Raw genomic sequence first — 21294 nt, forward strand, 5'->3', positions numbered from 1 at the left:
CTCTCTCTCTTTATTGTAACATCCCCCCTCTCTCTCTCTTTATTGTAACATCCCCTCTCTCTCTTTATTGTAACATCCCCTCTCTCTCTCTTTATTGTAACATCCCCCTCTCTCTCTCTTTATTGTAACATCCCCTCTCTCTCTTTATTGTAACATCCCCCTCTCTCTCTCTCTTTATTGTAACATCCCCCTCTCTCTCTCTCTTTATTGTAACATCCCCCCCTCTCTCTCTCTTTATTGTAACATCCCTCTCTCTCTCTTTATTGTAACATCCCTCTCTCTCTCTCTTTATTGTAACATCCCCCTCTCTCTCTTTATTGTAACATCCCCTCTCTCTCTCTTTATTGTAACATCCCCTCTCTCTCTTTATTGTAACATCCCCCTCTCTCTCTCTTTATTGTAACATCCCCCCCTCTCTCTCTCTTTATTGTAACATCTCCCCATCTCTCTCTCTTTATTGTAACATCCCCCCTCTCTCTTTATTGTAACATCCCCCTCTCTCTTTATTGTAACATCCCCCCCTCTCATCTCTCTTTATTGTAACATCCCCCTCTCTCTTTATTGTAACATCCCTCTCTCTCTCTCTCTCTTTATTGTAACATCCCCCCTCTCCCCTCTCTCTTTATTGTAACATCCCCCCTCTCTCTTTATTGTAACATCCCCTCTCTCTCTCTTTATTGTAACATCCCCCCTCTCTCTCTTTATTGTAACATCCCTCTCTCTCTTTATTGTAACATCTCCCCTCTCTCTTTATTGTAACATCCCCCCCCTCTTTATTGTAACTCTCTCTCTCTTTATTGTAACATCCCCCCTCTCTCTCTTTATTGTAACATCCCCCTCTCTCTCTCTTTATTGTAACATCCCCCTCTCTCTTTATTGTAACATCCCCCTCTCTCTCTTTATTGTAACATCCCCTCTCTCTCTCTTTATTGTAACATCCCCCTCTCTCTTTATTGTAACATCCCCCCTCTCTCTTTATTGTCACATCCCCCCTCTCTCTCTCTCTTTATTGTAACATCCCCCTCTCTCTCTTTATTGTAACATCTTTATTGTAACATCCCCCTTTCTCTCTCTCTTTATTGTAACATCCCCCTCTCTCTCTTTATTGTCACATCCCCTCTCTCTCTTTATTGTAACATCCCCCTCTCTCTCTTTATTGTAACATCCCCCCTCTCTCTCTTTATTGTCACATCCCCCCTCTCTCTAAGTGAACTCAGAAACCCTCGAAATCCCTCTGATATCTAATAGCACTGTTTTAAGTTATGAAGAATCCTCTGATATCTAATATCCCTGTCTGGTGGTAATAGAAAAAGCAATAAAACACAATGAAAAAAATGTTGTTTCTATTTTCTCCTTCACTAGTGGGGGTTTGTTGCATGGATGTGGACTAGTGGGGATTTGTAGCATGGATGTGGACTAGTGGGGGTTTGTAGCATGGATGTGGACTAGTGGGGGTTTGTAGCATGGATGTGGACTAGTGGGGGTTTGTAGCATGGATGTGGACTAGTGGGGGTTTGTAGCATGGATGTGGACTAGTGGGGGTTTGTAGCATGGATGTGGACTAGTGGGGGTTTGTAGCATGGATGTGGACTAGTGGGGGTTTGTAGCATGGATGTGGACTAGTGGGGGTTTGTAGCATGGATGTGGACTAGTGGGGGTTTGTAGCATGGATGTGGACTAGTGGGGGTTTGTAGCATGGATGTGGACTAGTGGGGGTTTGTAGCATGGATGTGGACTAGTGGGGGTTTGTAGCATGGATGTGGACTAGTGGGGGTTTGTAGCATGGATGTGGACTAGTGGGGGTTTGTAGCATGGATGTGGACTAGTGGGGGTTTGTAGCATGGATGTGGACTAGTGGGGGTTTGTAGCATGGATGTGGACTAGTGGGGGTTTGTAGCATGGATGTGGACTAGTGGGGGTTTGTAGCATGGATGTGGACTAGTGGGGGTTTGTAGCATGGATGTGGACTAGTGGGGGTTTGTAGCATGGATGTGGACTAGTGGGGGTTTGTAGCATGGATGTGGACTAGTGGGGGTTTGTAGCATGGATGGATGTGGACTAGTGGGGGTTTGTAGCATGGATGTGGACTAGTGGGGGTTTGTAGCATGGATGTGGACTAGTGGGGGTTTGTAGCATGGATGTGGACTAGTGGGGGTTTGTAGCATGGATGTGGACTAGTGGGGGTTTGTAGCATGGATGTGGACTAGTGGGGGTTTGTAGCATGGATGTGGACTAGTGGGGGTTTGTAGCATGGATGTGGACTAGTGGGGGTTTGTAGCATGGATGTGGACTAGTGGGGGTTTGTAGCATGGATGTGGACTAGTGGGGGTTTGTAGCATGGATGTGGACTAGTGGGGGTTTGTAGCATGGATGTGGACTAGTGGGGGTTTGTAGCATGGATGTGGACTAGTGGGGGTTTGTAGCATGGATGTGGACTAGTGGGGGTTTGTAGCATGGATGTGGACTAGTGGGGGTTTGTAGCATGGATGTGGACTAGTGGGGGTTTGTAGCATGGATGTGGACTAGTGGGGTTTGTAGCATGGATGTGGACTAGTGGGGGTTTGTAGCATGGATGTGGACTAGTGGGGGTTTGTAGCATGGATGTGGACTAGTGGGGGTTTGTAGCATGGATGTGGACTAGTGGGGGTTTGGGGGTTTAGCATGCATGTGGACTAGTGGGGTTTGTAGCATGGATGTGGACTAGTGGGGGTTTGTAGCATGGATGTGGACTAGTGGGGGTTTGTAGCATGGATGTGGACTAGTGGGGGTTTGTAGCATGGATGTGGACTAGTGGGGGTTTGTAGCATGGATGTGGACTAGTGGGGGTTTGTAGCATGGATGTGGACTAGTGGGGGTTTGTAGCATGGATGTGGACTAGTGGGGGTTTGTAGCATGGATGTGGACTAGTGGGGGTTTGTAGCATGGATGTGTTGTACATCTGTCTCCATCATTAATAAAAATATTAAGCCTGCGTTACCTTTATAGAAGCTCAGGATGCTGTCCTCTGTGAAGCAACATAAACATTGACACAGACACACACCACACACCACACACCACACACCACACACCACACACACAATCGTACATACACACACTCCCCCCCCACACACACACACACAATCATACATACACCCCCCCCCCCACACACACACCACACACAATAACATACCCACTATACATAGACATGTCTTTAGTACTGTAGATGTGTGGTAATGGTGGAGTAGGGGCCTGGGGGCACACAGTGTGTTGTAGATATGTGGTGGAGTAGGGGCCTGAGGGCACACAGTGTGTTGTAGATATGTGGTGGAGTAGGGGCCTGAGGGCACACAGTGTGTTGTAGATATGTGGTGGAGTAGGGGCCTGAGGGCACACAGTGTGTTGTAGATATGTGGTGGAGTAGGGGCCTGAGGGCACACAGTGTGTTGTGAAATCTTTGAATGTATTTTAATGTTTTTGCAATTGTATAAACGTCCTTAATTTTGCTGGACCCCAGGCAGATGGGGATCCATAATACATGTAATACAATATAGAGGCTAAAACTTTGCCTCAGAACATGTCCTTTCCTTGGGCAGAAAATGCTCTTACCAACTAGCCTTCTACATACTTAGATCATTCTACATACTTAGATCCTTCTACATACTTAGATTCAAAAAGCTTTTTTATAAATAAAAAAAACACAGCCTCAAGTTGTCCATTAGGACAAATTAAATTACAGGAAAATGTACTCCTTTAAAATAGATTCAGGACATATACTGTAATTATTGTCCTGTAAAATAGATTCAGGACATATACTGTAATTATTGTCCTGTCCTGTAAAATAGATTCAGGACATGTACTGTAATTATTGTCCTGTAAAATAGATTCAGGACATGTACTGTAATTATTGTCCTGTCCTGTCCTGTAAAATAGATTCAGGACATGTACTGTAATTATTGTCCTGTAAAATAGATTCAGGACATGTACTGTAATTATTGTCCTGTAAAATAGATTCAGGACATGTACTGTAATTATTGTCCTGTAAAATAGATTCAGGACATGTACTGTAATTATTGTAAAATAGATTCAGGACATGTACTGTAATTATTGTAAAATAGATTCAGGACATGTACTGTAATTATTGTAAAATAGATTCAGGACATTGTAATGAACTTCGTCTGTTGTTTGTAGAGAGTCAGACCGAAATGCAGCGTGTAGGTTACTCATGACTTTTAATGAAGAATAATGCGGTACATGAGATAACTGAAAATACGAAAACAACAAACGAGTGAAACAAATACAGCCTATCTGGTGACTAACACTAAGACAGGTACAATCACCCACGAAATACAACGCGCACTCAGGCTGCCTAAATACGGTTCCCAATCCAAGACAACGAGAATCAGCTGACTCCAATTAAGAATCGCCTCAGGCAGCCAAGCCTAACTAGACACACCCCTAATAATACACACTCCCAATTAATACAAACCCCAATACGAAATACAACATATAAACCCATGTCACACCCTGGCCTACCCAAACAATTAACAAAAACCAAGATACAATGACCAAGGCGTGACAGAACCCCCCCCCCCTAAGGTGCGGACTCCGGGACACACCTCAAGAGCATAGGGAGGGTCCGGGTGGGCGTCTGTCCATGGTGGCGGTTCTGGCTCGGGACGTGGACCCCACTCCATAAATGTCCTAGTTCCTCCCCTTCGCGTCCTAGGATAATCCACCTTCTCCGCCGACCATGGCCTAATAGTCCTCACCCTGATCCCCACATAACTGAGGGGCAGCTCGGGACTGAGGGGCAGCTCGGGACCGAGGGGCAGCTCGGGACCGAGGGGCAGCTCGGGACAGAGGGGCAGCTCGGGACAGAGGGGCAGCTCGGGACAGAGGGGCAGCTCGGGACAGAGGGGCAGCTCAGGACAGAGGGGCAGCTCAGGACAGAGGGGCATCTCAGGACAGAGGGGCATCTCGGGACAGAGGGGCAGCCCGGGACAGAGGAGCAGCCCGGGACCGAAGCAGCCCGGTACTGAGGGGAAGCCCGGTACTGAGAGGCAGCCTAGTACTAAGAGGAAGCTCAGTACTGAGAGGAAGCTCAGGCAGGTAGTAGGCTCCGGTAAATCCTGGCAGGCTGGTAGAACTGGATGATTCCGGTTGTCTGGCCGATCTAGAAGATCTTGGCAGACTGGCACTTCTGGCGGATCCTGGCAGACTGGCACTTCAGGCGGATCCTGGCAGACTGGTGACGCTGGGCCGACTGGCGGCGCTGGGCAGACAGGAGACTCCGGCAGCGCAGGAGAGGAGAAAGACTCTGGCTGCGCTGAACAGGCGGGAGACTCCAACAGTGCAGGAGAGGAGAAAAGCTCTGGCTGCGCTGAACAGGCGAGGCGCACTGGACGCGCTGGACCGACTGGTAGCACTGGTGGCGCTGGACAGACAGGAGACTCCGGCAGCGCAGGAGAGGAGAAAGGCTCTGGCTGCGCTAAACAGGCTGGAGACTCCGATAGCACAAGAGAGGAGAAAAGCACTGGCTGTGCTGAACAGGCGATGCGCCCTGGACGCGCTGGACCGACTGGGAGCACTGGTGGCGCTGGACAGACAGGAGACTCCGGCAGCACAGGAGAGGAGAAAGGCTCTGGCTGCGCTAAACAGGCGGGAGACTCCGATAGCGCAGGAGAAGAGAACAGCTCTGGTTGCGCTAAACAAGCGGGAGACTCCGGCAGCGCAGGAGGGGAGAAAAGCACTGGCTGCGCTGAACAGGCGAGGCGCACTGGAGGCCTGGTGCGTGGTGCTGGAACTGGTGGTACTGGCGCGAGGACACGCACAGGAAGCCTGGTGCGGGGAGCTGCTACCGGAGGACTGGTGTGTATAGGTGGCTCTGGATAGACCGGACCGTGCAGGCGCATTGGAGCTCTTGAGCACCGAGCCTGCCCAAGCTTACCTGGCTCGATGCCCACTCTAGCCCGGCCAATACGAAGGGCTGGTATGAGTCGCAGCTGGCTCTGCACCCGCACTGGAAACACCGTGCGCTCCATAGCATAACACGGTGCCTGCCCGGTCTCTCTAGCCCAACGGTGAGCACAGGGAGTATGCACAGGTTTCCTACCTGGCATAACTATTCTCCCTTTTAGCCCCCGCCCAATATTTTTTTGGGGGTGACTTTCCGGTTTCCAACCGCGTCGCCGTGCTGCCTCCTCATACATACGCCTCTCCGCTTTAGCTGCCTCTATTTCCTCCTTGGGACGGCGATATTCTCCCGGCTGCTCCCAGGGTCCTTGACCGTCTAATTCCTCCTCCCATGTCCAAATCTCCAAATGATGCATTCTCTCCCATTGCAACTGCTCTTCACGATTAACAGGGAGAGTAGGCTCAGGTCTGTTTCCTGACTCAGCCACTCTCTCTCTGCACTTTCCCCTGTTACCTTCAGTTTTCGCTCTGTATAGCAATGCTTTCCTTCTCGATTCCATACGTGTATAGCCCTCTTCGCATTGCTGTAGGGAATCCCAGGCGGGCTCCTGCACTCGCCCTGGGTCGGCCGCCCACCTGTCGATTTCTTCCCACGTCTTATAATCCCTGCTTCTGCCGTCCATAGCGTCCTCCTTTAGATCCTGCCAGTTCACACGCTGCTCGGTCTGTGAATCGTGGTGGGCGATTCTGTAATGAACTTCGTCTGTTGTTTGTAGAGAGTCAGACCGAAATGCAGCGTGTAGGTTACTCATGACTTTTAATGAAGAATAATGCGGTACATGAGATAACTGAAAATACGAAAACAACAAACGAGTGAAACAAATACAGCCTATCTGGTGACTAACACAGAGACAGGTATAATCACCCACGAAATACAACGCGCACTCAGGCTGCCTAAATACGGTTCCCAATCCGAGACAACGAGAATCAGCTGACTCCAATTAGGAATCGCCTCAGGCAGCCAAGCCTAACTAGACACACCCCTAATAATACACACTCCCAATTAATACAAACCCCAATACGAAATACAACATATAAACCCATGTCACACCCTGGCCTACCCAAACAATTAACAAAAACCAAGATACAATGACCAAGGCGTGACAGACATGTACTGTAATTATTGTCCTGTGTTGGTTTATCATGGAGGGAAAACTACTCTCATATAACAACACATGTTATTTGTTCAAACCATGTGTTGTTGTTGTATGAGAGTAGTTTCTGTGGGTTTCTGTGGGGATATTTGGCTGTAAAGGCTAGCATGAGGGTGAAGAAGTAACCAGCCACAATGAGGTTCGTTTTGAAAATTGTCAGCTAACTTGGAAAGCTACCTACGTATAACTAGCTAGCTAGTTAAATTTCTCTCACAATTCTAAAGCTAAAATAAAACTAAATGTGTGAGGTACAAACAGGGTTAAAACAGCACATTATTGAACTAAAATTATCTGCGTATCTTATTATTATCTTAATATTAATATTGACACCTCTTTACTTTTTCCACATTTTGTTGTCTTACAGTCTGAATTTAAAATGTATTCTTTTGAGGTTTTGTGTCACAGAGCTACACACAATACCCCATAATGACATCACAATACCCCTTAATGACATCACAATACCCCTTAATGACATCAAAATACCACATAATGACATCACAATAGCCCATAATGACATCACAATACCCCATAATGACATCACAGTACCCCATAATGACATTACAACACCCCATAAGGGCATCACAATACCCCTTAATGACATCACAATACCCCTTAATGACATCAAAATACCACATAATGACATCACAATACCCCATAATGACAACACAATACCCCATAATGACAACACAATACCCCATAATGACATCACAATTACCCATAATGACATCACAATACCCCATAATGACATTACAATACCCCATAATGTCAAAGGAATATTCATTTGGAGAACATAATCTCAATTAATTAAAAATGAAAAGCTGAAATGTCTTGAGTCAATAAGTATTCAACCCCTTTGTTATGGCAAGCCTAAATAAGATTAATAGTAAATATTTGCTTAACAAGTCACATAATAGTTTGCAATAATAGTGTTTATCATGGGTTTTGAAGGACATCTCTGTACACACATAGAATGTTCCTAAGTTGTGTAGTGAATTTCAAGCAGATTCAACCACAAAGACCAGGGACGTTTTCCAATGCCTCCCAAAGATGGGCACCTTTGAATAAGCAGACATTGAATATCCCTTTCAGCATGGTGAAGTTATTAATTTTACACTTTGAATGGTGCATCAATACAGCCAGTCACTATAAGGATACAGGTGTCCTTCCTAACTCAGTTGACGGAGAGGAAGGAAACCATGATGCTAATGGTGACTTGGGGGGGCTGTTCTTGAACTGTAACATCCAATCAAAATGTAGCCGCTGTAATCCAAAGGCCCATTCAAACCGTTTCAGCTAATGCAAAATTCTCCAGACCTCCAGTGGAGGCATGACAAAAATGTGATTTAGGATGTATGGCAATAGCTAGGTGTTAGGGTTAGGACTAGGTGTTAGGGTTAGGACTAGGTGTTAGGACTAGGTGTTAGGGTTAGGACTAGGTGTTAGGACTAGGTGTTAGGGTTAGGACTAGGTGTTAGGACTAGGTGTTAGGGTTAGGTGTTAGGGTTAGGACTAGGTGTTAGGACTAGGTGTTAGGGTTAGGACTAGGTGTTAGGGTTAGGACTAGGTGTTAGGGTTAGGACTAGGTGTTAGGGTTAGGACTAGGTGTTAGGACTAGGTGTTAGGGTTAGGACTAGGTGTTAGGGTTAGGACTAGGTGTTAGGGTTAGGACTAGGTGTTAAGACTAGGTGTTAGGACTAGGTGTTAGAACTAGGTGTCAGGACTAAGTGTTAGGACTAGGTGTTAGGACTAGGTGTCAGGACTAAGTGTTAGGACTAGGACTTAAGGTTAGGACTAGGTGTTAGGACTAGGTGTCAGGACTAAGTGTTAGGACTAGGACTTAAGGTTAGGACTAGGTGTTAGGACTAGGTGTTAGGGTTAGGACTAGGTGTTAGGACTAGGTGTTAGGGTTAGGACTAGGTGTTAGGACTAGGTGTTAGGACTAGGTGTTAGGACTAGGTGTTAGGGTTAGGACTAGGTGTTAGGACTAGATGTTAGGACTAGATGTTAGGACTAGGAGTTTGTCATTTGTTCTACTTCTCGTGGCTGTAGTTTTGTCAGTTGTGTTAGGGCAAGTACTCGGCATTAGGGTTAGGTAAAGGTATAATGATGTAACTCTGTGGTCACACCTTGTGTTTTAAAAAATATATTTATATTTAACCTTTATTTAATTCAGTTAAGGCAAAATAAGAACCCATTCTTATTTACATTGACGACCTGGCAAAATACCTCGTGGGGACAGGGGGCTGGTATTGAAAAAAATAAACAAGTGTATCTGTCTGTTGTCAGATCTTCATCGGGGAGGTATCCATGTACATGATGAAGTCCACACGGGCGGTGCTACTATCCCAGGAGAAGACCATCTTGACGGGGGAGTGCTGCTATCTGAACCCCCTTATCAGGAGAATCGTCAGGTTTATTGGTGAGTCAGTTCTACTTCTCATAGCTGTACGTTTGTCCGTTGTTTTACTGGTTTTGGCTGTAGGTTTTGCCAGTTGTTCTACTGGTCTTGGCTCTAGGTTTTGCCAGTTGTTCTACTGGTCTTGGCTGTAGGTTTTGCCAGTTGTTCTACTGGTCTTGACTCTAGGTTTGTCTGTTGTTCTACTTCTCATAGCTGTACGTTTGTCAGTTGTTCTACTGGTCTTGGCTCTAGGTTTGTCTGTTGTTCTACTTCTCATAGCTGTACGTTTGTCAGTTGTTCTACTGGTCTTGGCTGTAGGTTTTGTCAGTTGTTCTACTGGTCTTGGCTCTAGGTTTGCCAGTTGTTCTACTGGTCTTGGCTGTAGGTTTTGTCAGTTGTTTTACTGGTCTTGGCTCTAGGTTTGCCAGTTGTTCTACTGGTCTTGGCTGTAGGTTTGCCAGTTGTTCTACTGGTCTTGGCTCTAGGTTTGCCAGTTGTTCTACTGGCCTTGGCTGTAGGTTTTGTCCGTTGTTTTACTGGTCTTGGCTGTAGGTTTTTCCAGCCACTGTATTAAGTCCATCTATTAGTTCCGTTCTTCCTGTGGTACCTTCCCATGTATAAAGACATAATATCTCAGCTAATATCTCAGAAGTTACATTTATCAGATCTCTCTGAGAGGAGAGGAGGGGGCACTGAATACACTGGGCCAGATCATACCAATCCCAAGCCTGAGAAAACACCATTACCTACGTACCCCTGTTCAGACAGAGCCAGGGGCAGCAGCATCAGATGAATTTTACACTGTCTTCCACACTAGTGACCAGAGAGCTCACCTCTCTCTGAGCCTCTTGTCTCTCCCTCATCTCCTCAGCTCAGCGCTGGTGATATATTTTTATACTCATGGTTCAGTCCCAAACCCCACACTATTCTTTGTATAGGTAGTAGGGCACTACTGTTGACCAGGGCCCGCAGGTAGTAAGGGACTACTGTTGACCAGGGCCCGCAGGTAGTAGGGAAATACTGTTAACCAGGTCCCGCAGGTAGTAGGGGACTACTGTTAACCAGGGCCCGCAGGTAGTAGGGAACAGACAGAGAGGCCCAGGACCAGGCAGACTCAGATGCCCAGGCAGACTCAGAGGCCCAGGCAGCCTCAGATGCCCAGGCAGACTCAGATGCCCAGGCAGACTCAGAGGCCCAGGCAGACTCAGAGGCCCAGGCAGACGCAGAGGCCCAGGCAGACGCAGAGGCCCAGGCCCAGGCAGACGCAGAGGCCCAGGCAGACTCAGAGGCCCAGGCAGACTCAGAGGCCCAGGCAGACTCAGAGGCCCAGAGGCCCAGGCAGACTCAGAGGCCCAGGCAGACTCAGAGGCCCAGAGGCCCAGACAGACTCAGAGGCCCAGGCAGACTCAGAGGCCCAGGCAGACTCAGAGGCCCAGAGGCCCAGGCAGACTCAGAGGCCCAGGCAGACTCAGAGGCCCAGGCAGACTCAGAGGCCCAGGCAGACTCAGAGGCCCAGAGGCCCAGGCAGACTCAGAGGCCCAGGCAGACTCAGAGGCCCAGACAGACTCAGGGAATTAGAATACAAAGGATTGTTATTTCATCGGTAAACAATCCAGATAATAATGCGTCAAACACAAGGAGTGTCGGAGAATGAGAGCAAGGAGAGTCGGAGAATGAGAGCAAGGAGGGTCGGAGAATGAGAGCAAGGAGTGTCGGAGAATGAGAGCAAGGAGGGTCGGAGAATGAGAGCAAGGAGTGTCGGAGAATGAGAGCAAGGAGTGTCGGAGAATGAGAGCAAGGAGTGTCGGAGAATGAGAGCAAGGAGTGTCGGAGAATGAGAGCAAGGAGTGTCGGAGAATGAGAGCAAGGAGTGTCGGAGAATGAGAGCAAGGAGGGTCGGAGAATGAGTGCAAGGAGGGTCGGAGAATGAGAGCAAGGAGGGTCGGAGAATGAGAGCAAGGAGGGTCGGAGAATGAGAGCAAGGAGGGTCGGAGAATGAGAGCAAGGAGGGTCGGAGAATGAGAGCAAGGAGGGTCGGAGAATGAGAGCAAGGAGGGTCGGAGAATGAGAGCAAGGAGGGTCGGAGAATGAGAGCAAGGAGGGTCGGAGAATGAGAGCAAGGAGGGTCGGAGAATGAGAGCAAGGAGGGTCGGAGAATGAGAGCAAGGAGGGTCGGAGAATGAGAGCAAGGAGAGAGTCAAGGAGAATGAGAGCAAGGAGGGTCGGAGAATGAGAGCAAGGAGGGTCGGAGAATGAGAGCAAGGAGGGTCGGAGAATGAGAGCAAGGAGGGTCGGAGAATGAGAGCAAGGAGGGTCGGAGAATGAGAGCAAGGAGGGTCGGAGAATGAGAGCAAGGAGGGTCGGAGAATGAGAGCAAGGAGGGTCGGAGAATGAGAGCAAGGAGGGTCGGAGAATGAGAGCAAGGAGGGTCGGAGAATGAGAGCAAGGAGGGTCGGAGAATGAGAGCAAGGAGGGTCGGAGAATGAGAGCAAGGAGGGTCGGAGAATGAGAGCAAGGAGGGTCGGAGAATGAGAGCAAGGAGGGTCGGAGAATGAGAGCAAGGAGGGTCGGAGTCGGAGAATGAGAGCAAGGAGGGTCGGAGAATGAGAGCAAGGAGGGTCGGAGAATGAGAGCAAGGAGGGTCGGAGAATGAGAGCAAGGAGGGTCGGAGAATGAGAGCAAGGAGGGTCGGAGAATGAGAGCAAGGAGGGTCGGAGAATGAGAGCAAGGAGGGTCGGAGAATGAGAGCAAGGAGGGTCGGAGAATGAGAGCAAGGAGGGTCGGAGAATGAGAGCAAGGAGGGTCGGAGAATGAGAGCAAGGAGGGTCGGAGAATGAGAGCAAGGAGGGTCGGAGAATGAGAGCAAGGAGGTCGGAGAATGAGAGCAAGGAGGGTCGGAGAATGAGAGCAAGGAGGGTCGGAGAATGAGAGCAAGGAGGGTCGGAGAATGAGAGCAAGGAGGGTCGGAGAATGAGAGCAAGGAGGGTCGGAGAATGAGAGCAAGGAGGGTCAGAGAATGAGAGCAAGGAGGGTCGGAGAATTAGTCCAAATTAAAGTATTTGAAACGGAACACGGAGGGCACTTCTCCAATGCCGTATGTATGTATGAATACAGTGAATTATTGTAATGTTTGTTTATGTGTCAATTAATCCCATAAAGGATGGGTTACCAATTAATCCCATAAAGGATGGGTTACCAATTAATCCCATAAGGGATGGGTTACCAATTAATCCCATAAAGGATGGGTTACCAATTAATCCCATAAAGGATGGGTTACCAATTAATCCCATAAGGGATGGGTTACCAATTAATCCCTTAAAGGATGGGTTACCAATTAATCCCATAAAGGATGGGTTACCAATTAATCCCATAAAGGATGGGTTACCAATTAATCACATAAAGGATGGGTTACCAATGAATCCCATAAGGGATGGGTTACCAATTAATCCCATAAGAGATGGGTTACCAATTAATCCCATAAGAGATGGGTTACCAATTAATCCTATAAGTGATGGGTTACCAATTAATCCTACAAGAGATGGGTTACCAATTAATCCTATAAGAGATGGGTTACCAATTAATCCTATGAGAGATGGGTTACCAATTAATCCTATAAGTGATGGGTTACCAATTAATCCTATACAAGATGGGTTACCAATTAATCCTATAAGAGATGGGTTACCAATTAATCCCATAAGTGATGGGTTACCAATTAATCCCATAAGTGATGGGTTACCGATTAATCCTATAAGTGATGGGTTACCAATTAATCCTACAAGAGATGGGTTACCAATTAATCCTATAAGAGATGGGTTACCAATTAATCCTATAAGAGATGGGTTACCAATTAATCCTATAAGTGATGGGTTACCAATTAATCCTATACAAGATGGGTTACCAATTAATCCCATAAGAGATGGGTGACCAATTAATCCCGTAAAGGATGGGTTGACAACAGAATATTGACATGAAAATTAAATGTAATTCATTCAGCTGGCTAGCTAGATTAGTACGATTCACATATGTAGCTGATAATTATGAAGTTAAACTTTGCTTTATTGCCGTTGTTGTGGCTGGAAGACAGTTCAGTGAATTGGCAGATGCAGCGTGAGGTAATACTGTAGGGGGAGAGCTTCTCTAATATAATGAATGCTTTCGACACCTTGTCGAGTCCATGCCCCAACAAATTGAGGCTGTTCTGAGGGCAAAAGGGGGTGCAACTCAATATTGGGAAGGTGTTCTTAATGTTTTGTCCACTCTGTTTATTTCATGAACATAAACATGAAGGCAGTCCCTTCACGACACAGGATGCCTTGCAGAGAGGCCCAGGCAGAGAGGCCCAGGCAGAGAGGCCCAGGCAGAGAGGCCCAGGCAGAGAGGCCCAGGCAGAGATGCCTTGCAGAGAGGCCCAGGCAGAGAGGCCCAGGCAGAGATGCCTTGCAGAGAGGCCCAGGCAGAGATGCCTTGCAGAGAGGCCCAGGCAGAGATGCCTTGCAGAGAGGCCCAGGCAGAGAGGCCCAGGCAGAGAGGCCCAGGCAGAGAGGCCCAGGCAGATAACCTAGTAGCTAGAGCGTTGGGCCAATAACCGAAAGGTTGCTAAATCGAATCCCTGAGCTGACAAGGTAAGGATTTGCCATTCTGCTACTGAACAAGGCAGTTAACCCACTGTTCCTAGGGCTGTCATTGTTAAATAATAATTTGTTCTTAACTGACTTGCCTTAAATAAAGGTTAAATAAAAAAATTTCCCCCAAAAATTATCACAGTTTACCATGCAGGTCAGGATCACAGTTTACCAGGATCACAGTTTACCAGGATCACAGTTTACCAGGATCACAGTTTACCATGTAGGTCAGGATCACAGTTTACCAGGATCACAGTTTACCATGTAGGTCAGGATCACAGTTTACCAGGATCACAGGATCACAGGATCACAGTTTACCAGGATCACAGGATCACAGGATCACAGTTTACCAGGATCACAGTTTACCATGCAGGTCAGGATCACAGTTTACCAGGATCACAGTTTACCATGCAGGTCAGGATCAAAGTTTACCATGCAGGTCAGGATCACAGTTTACCAGGATCACAGTTTACCAGGATCACAGTTTACCAGGATCACAGTTTACCAGGATCACAGCTTACCATGTAGGTCAGGATCACAGTTTACCAGGATCACAGTTTACCAGGATCAAAGTTTACCATGCAGGTCAGGATCACAGTTTACCAGGATCACAGTTTACCAGGATCACAGTTTACCATGTAGGTCAGGATCACAGTTTACCAGGATCACAGTTTACCATGTAGGTCAGGATCACAGTTTACCAGGATCACAGTTTACCATGTAGGTCAGGATCACAGTTTACCAGGATCACAGTTTACCAGGATCACAGTTTACCAGGATCACAGTTTACCAGGATCACAGTTTACCATGCAGGTCAGGATCACAGTTTACCAGGCAGGTCAGGATCACAGTTTACCAGGATCACAGTTTACCATGCAGGTCAGGATCACAGTTTACCAGGATCACAGTTTACCATGCAGGTCAGGATCACAGTTTACCAGGCAGGTCAGGATCACAGTCCAGCTGAGTAGTAGATGGACTGACATGGACATGAATTAACAAAATGTCCAGCAACTCCGCAATTTACCAGGATCACAGTTTACCAGGCAGGTCAGGATCACAGTTTACCAGGCAGGTCAGGATCACAGTTTACCAGGATCACAGTTTACCATGCAGGTCAGGATCAAAGTTTACCAGGATCACAGTTTACCATGCAGGTCAGGATCACAGTTTACCAGGATCACAGTTTACCATGCAGGTCAGGATCACAGTTTACCAGGATCACAGTTTACCAGGATCACAGTTTACCAGGATCACAGTTTACCAGGATCACAGTTTACCATGCAGGTCAGGATCACAGTTTACCAGGCAGGTCAGGATCACAGTTTACCAGGCAGGTCAGGATCACAGTTTACCAGGATCACAGTTTACCATGCAGGTCAGGATCACAGTTTACCAGGATCACAGTTTACCATGCAGGTCAGGATCACAGTTTACCAGGCAGGTCAGGATCACAGTTTACCAGGATCACAGTTTACCATGCAGGTCAGGATCACAGTTTACCAGGCAGGTCAGGATCACAGTTTACCAGGCAGGTCAGGATCACAGTTTACCAGGATCACAGTTTACCATGCAGGTCAGGATCACAGTTTACCAGGCAGGTCAGGATCAAAGTTTACCAGGATCACAGTTTACCAGGCAGGTCAGGATCACAGGATCACAGTTTACCAGGATCACAGTTTACCAGGATCACAGTTTACCATGCAGGTCAGGATCACAGTTTACCAGGATCACAGTTTACCATGCAGGTCAGGATCACAGTTTACCAGGCAGGTCAGGATCACAGTTTACCAGGCAGGTCAGGATCACAGTTTACCAGGATCACAGTTTACCATGCAGGTCAGGATCACAGTTTACCAGGCAGGTCAGGATCAAAGTTTACCAGGATCACAGTTTACCAGGCAGGTCAGGATCACAGGATCACAGTTTACCAGGATCACAGTTTACCAGGCAGGTCAGGATCACAGTTTACCAGGATCACAGTTTACCATGAAGGTCTGGATCACAGTTTACCAGGCAGGTCAGGATCACAGTTTACCACGCAGGTCAGGATCAAAGTTTACCAGGCAGGTCAGGATCACAGTTTACCAGGCAGGTCAGGATCACAGTTTACCAGGCAGGTCAGGATCACAGTTTACCACGCAAGTCAGGATCAAAGTTTACCAGGCAGGTCAGGATCACAGTTTACCAGGCAGGTCAGGATCACAGTTTACCATGTAGGTCAGGATCACAGTTTACCAGGATCACAGTTTACCATGTAGGTCAGGATCACAGTTTACCAGGATCACAGTTTACCAGGATCACAGTTTACCAGGATCACAGTTTACCAGGATCACAGTTTACCATGCAGGTCAGGATCACAGTTTACCAGGCAGGTCAGGATCACAGTTTACCAGGATCACAGTTTACCAGATCACAGTTTACCAGGCAGGTCAGGATCAAAGTTTACCAGGATCACAGTTTACCATGCAGGTCAGGATCACAGTTTACCAGGCAGGTCAGGATCACAGTTTACCAGGCAGGTCAGGATCAAAGTTTACCAGGATCACAGTTTACCATGCAGGTCAGGATCACAGTTTACCAGGATCACAGTTTACCATGCAGGTCAGGATCACAGTTTACCAGGATCACAGTTTACCATGCAGGTCAGGATCAAAGTTTACCAGGATCACAGTTTACCATGCAGGTCAGGATCACAGTTTACCAGGATCACAGTTTACCATGCAGGTCAGGATCACAGTTTACCAGAATCACAGTTTACCAGGATCACAGTTTACCAGGATCACAGTTTACCATGCAGGTCAGGATCACAGTTTACCAGGCAGGTCAGGATCACAGTTTACCAGGCAGGTCAGGATCACAGTTTACCAGGATCACAGTTTACCATGCAGGTCAGGATCAAAGTTTACCAGGATCACAGTTTACCATGCAGGTCAGGATCACAGTTTACCAGGATCACAGTTTACCATGCAGGTCAGGATCACAGTTTACCAGGATCACAGTTTACCAGGATCACAGTTTACCAGGATCACAGTTTACCAGGATCACAGTTTACCATGCAGGTCAGGATCACAGTTTACCAGGCAGGTCAGGATCACAGTTTACCAGGCAGGTCAGGATCACAGTTTACCAGGATCACAGTTTACCATGCAGGTCAGGATTACAGTTTACCAGGATCACAGTTTACCATGCAGGTCAGGATCACAGTTTACCAGGCAGGTCAGGATCACAGTTTACCAGGATCACTGTTTACCATGCAGGTCAGGATCACAGTTTACCAGGCAGGTCAGGATCACAGTTTACCAGGATCACAGTTTACCATGCAGGTCAGGATCACAGTTTACCAGGCAGGTCAGGATCAAAGTTTACCAGGATCACAGTTTACCAGGCAGGTCAGGATCACAGGATCACAGTTTACCAGGATCACAGTTTACCAGGCAGGTCAGGATCACAGTTTACCAGGATCACAGTTTACCATGCAGGTCAGGATCACAGTTTACCACGCAGGTCAGGATCACAGTTTACCAGGCAGGTCAGGATCACAGTTTACCATGCAGGTCAGGATCACAGTTTACCAGGCAGGTCAGGATCAAAGTTTACCAGGATCACAGTTTACCAGGCAGGTCAGGATCACAGGATCACAGTTTACCAGGATCACAGTTTACCAGGCAGGTCAGGATCACAGTTTACCAGGATCACAGTTTACCATGCAGGTCAGGATCACAGTTTACCACGCAAGTCAGGATCACAGTTTACCACGTAGGTCAGGATCACAGTTTACCATGTAGTTCAGGATCACAGTTTACCACGCAGGTCAGGATCAAAAGGGCTATTCATTCACTACTTTAAGGGATGTACATTGCCTTGCGAAAGTATTCACCCCCCTTGGCATTTTTCATATTTTGTTGCCTTGCAACCAGGAAATAAAATTGATTTTGGGGGGGGGTTGTATCATTTGATTTACACAACATGCCTACCACTTTAAAGACGCAACATCTTTTTGATTGTGAATCAAACAATAAATAAGACAAAAAACTGAAAACTTGAGTGTGCATAACTATCCCCCCCAATGTCAATACTTTGTAGAGACACATTTTGCAGCAATTACAGCTGCAAGTCTCTTGGGGTATGTCTCTATAAGCTTGACACATCTAGCCACTGGGATCTTTGCCCATTCTTCAAGACAAAACTGCTCCAGCTCCTTCAAGTTGGATGGGTTCCTGCTGGTGTACAGCAATCTTTAAAACTTCTTCAGGATTGGTGTGTCCCCTGTGGGACTGTTGAGCTAACGTAGGCTAATGCGATTAACATGAGGTTGTAAGTAACAAGGATGTTTTCCAGGACATAGATATATCTGATATTGGCAGAAAGCTTAAATTCTTGTTAATCTAACTGCACTGTCCAATTTACAGTAGCTATTACAGTGAAATAATACCATGCTATTGTTTGAGGAGAGTGCACAGTTTTGAACATGAAAAGTTATTAATAAACAAATTTGGCACATTTGGGCAGTCTTGATACAACATTTTGAACAGAAATGCAATGTTTCCTTGGATCACACTAAAACGTTGCACATACACTACTGCCATCTTGTGGCCAATATTTAAATTGCACCTGGGCTAGAATAATACATTATGGCCTTTCTCTTGCATTTCAAAGATGATGGTACAAAAAAAATACAAAACAAAGGTTGTTTTTATTTTGTATTATCTTCTACCAGATCTAATGGGTTATATTCTCCTACATTCCTTTCACATTTCCACAAACTACAAAGTGTTTCCTTTCAAATGGTATCAAGAATATGCATATCCTTGCATCAGGTCCTGAGCGACATACAGTTAGATTTGGGTATGTCATTTTAGGAGAACATTTAAATAAAAGGGGCAGATCCTTAATTAAGAAGTCATACCATTCTCAATTGGGATTGAGGTCTGGGCCTTGACTAGGCCATTCCAAGACATTTAAATGTTTCCCCTTAAACCAGGCGAGTGTTGCTTTAGCACTATGCTTAGGGTCATTGTCCTGCTGGAAGGTGAACCTCCGTCCCAGGCTCAAATCTCTGGAAGACTGAAACAGGTTTCCCTCCAGGATTTCCCTGTATTTAGTGCCATCCATCATTCCTTCATTTCTGACCAGTTTCCCAGTCCCTGCCGATGAAAAACATCCCCACAGCATTATGCTGCCACCACCATGCTTCAATGTAGGGATGGTGTCCTTGGGGTGATGTTGGGTTTGTGCCAGACATAGTGTTTTCCTTGATGGCCAAAAAGCTGAATTTTAGTCTCATCTGACCAGCGTACCTTCTTCCATATTTTTGAGGAGTCTTCCACATGCCTTTTGGTGAACACCAAACATGTTTGCTTATTCTTTTCTTTAAGCAATGGCTTTTTTTCTGGCCACTCTTCCGTAAAGCCCAGCTCTGTGGAGTGTACAGCTTAAAGTGGTCTTATGGACAGATACTCCAATCTCTGCCTTGGAGCTCTGCAGCTCCTTCAGGGTAATAGTCTCTTGGAACGCTGGTTCCTCTTCTGAAAGGCCCCAAATTCTGCAACACCACCAAGCAAACTGAGATCATATATGCTGAGATCATGTGACAGATCATGTGACACTTAGATTGCACACAGGTGGACTTTATTTAATTAATCATGTGACTAATGAAGGTAATTGGTTGCACCAGATCTTATTTAGGGGCATCATAGCAAAGGGGGTGAATACATACAGTTTTTACGTATAATTTTTTGGGGGAATCTTTTGAAACAAGTATTTTTTTTTCATTACTTCGACAGTTTGGACTATTTTGTCCATTACATGCAAAAAAAAATCAATTACAGCTCATAATGTTACAAAATAAGATTAATAATTAATGAATTAAGGGGGGTGAATATTTTTGGAAACCACTGTACATTCCAAATGACACCCTTACAGCACCTTTCCTAAAAATATATATTTTTAAAAATTATAAATATAAATTATAATCATTTTGATTTCCTGGTGATTTTACTTTACTTTTACTTTATTCTATGTCCAACAATGAAAATTAGACATAATTATAATTAATTATCTAACAGACAGGTTCTCCTCAGTGTTTGTATTTGTATTTATTATGGATCTTCGTGTGTGTGTGTGTGTGTGTGTGTGTGTGTGTGTGTGTGTGTGTGTGTGTGTGTGTGTGTGTGTGTGTGTGTGTGTGTGTGTGTGTGTGTGTGTGTGTGTGTGTGTGTGTGTGTGTGTGTGTGTGTGTGTGTGTGTGTGTGTGTGTGCCAATCTTTGTGTTGCTTCACACTCCCCACTGTTCCAGAAGGTGTTTTTAAATCTGTTTTTTAAATCTGACTCTACTGCTTTATCAGTTACCTGATGTGGAATAGAGTTCCATGTAGTCTTGACTCTGTGTAGTACTGTGGAATAGAGTTCCATGTAGTCATGGCTCTATGTAGTACTGTGGAATAGAGTTCCATGTAGTCATGGCTCTATGTAGTACTGTGGAATAGAGTTCCATGTAGTCATGGCTCTATGTAGTACTGTGGAATAGAGTTCCATGTAGTCATGGCTCTAAGTACTGTGGAATAAAGTTCCATGTAGTCATGGCTCTATGTAGTACTGTGGAATAGAGTTCCATGTAGTCATGGCTCTATGTAGTACTGTGGAATAGTGTTCCATGTAGTCATGGCTCTATGTAGTACTGTGGAATAGAGTGCCATGTAGTCATGGCTCTATGTAGTACTGTGGAATAGAGTTCCATGTAGTCATGACTCTATGTAGTACTGTGGAATAGAGTTCCATGTAGTCATGGCTCTATGTAGTACTGTGGAATAGAGTTCCATGTAGTCATGGCTCTATGTAGTACTGTGGAATAGAGGTCCATGTAGTCATGGCTCTATGTAGTACTGTGCACCTCCCATAGTCTGTTCTGGGCTTGGGGACTGTGAATAGACCTCTGGTGGCATGTCTTGTGGGGTATGCATGGGTGTCTGAGCTGTGTGCCAGTAGTTTAGACAGGCGGTAGTTTAGACAGACAGTTCGGTAGTTTAGACAGACAGCTCGGTAGTTTAGACAGACAGCTCGGTAGTTTAGACAGACAGCTCTGTAGTTTAGACAGGCTGTAGTTTAGACAAACAGCTCTGTAGTTTAGACAGACAGCTCGGTAGTTTAGACAGACAGCTCTGTAGTT

General features: G+C 46.2%; 1 protein-coding gene across 1 annotated transcript in view; it reads left to right on the forward strand.

Annotated features, from left to right (window-relative positions):
* LOC124000353 (phospholipid phosphatase-related protein type 1) overlaps positions 1 to 21294 on the forward strand; it is a 149503-nt gene that overhangs the window by 85727 nt on the left and 42482 nt on the right. The window contains exon 4 of the mRNA XM_046306652.1: positions 9393 to 9525. Within this exon, the coding sequence (XP_046162608.1) occupies positions 9393 to 9525 (133 nt within the window). The remainder of the gene's footprint in view (positions 1 to 9392; positions 9526 to 21294) is intronic.

The sequence above is a fragment of the Oncorhynchus gorbuscha genome, linkage group LG16 (assembly GCF_021184085.1).
Source record: "Oncorhynchus gorbuscha isolate QuinsamMale2020 ecotype Even-year linkage group LG16, OgorEven_v1.0, whole genome shotgun sequence".
Classification (NCBI taxonomy): domain Eukaryota; kingdom Metazoa; phylum Chordata; class Actinopteri; order Salmoniformes; family Salmonidae; genus Oncorhynchus; species Oncorhynchus gorbuscha.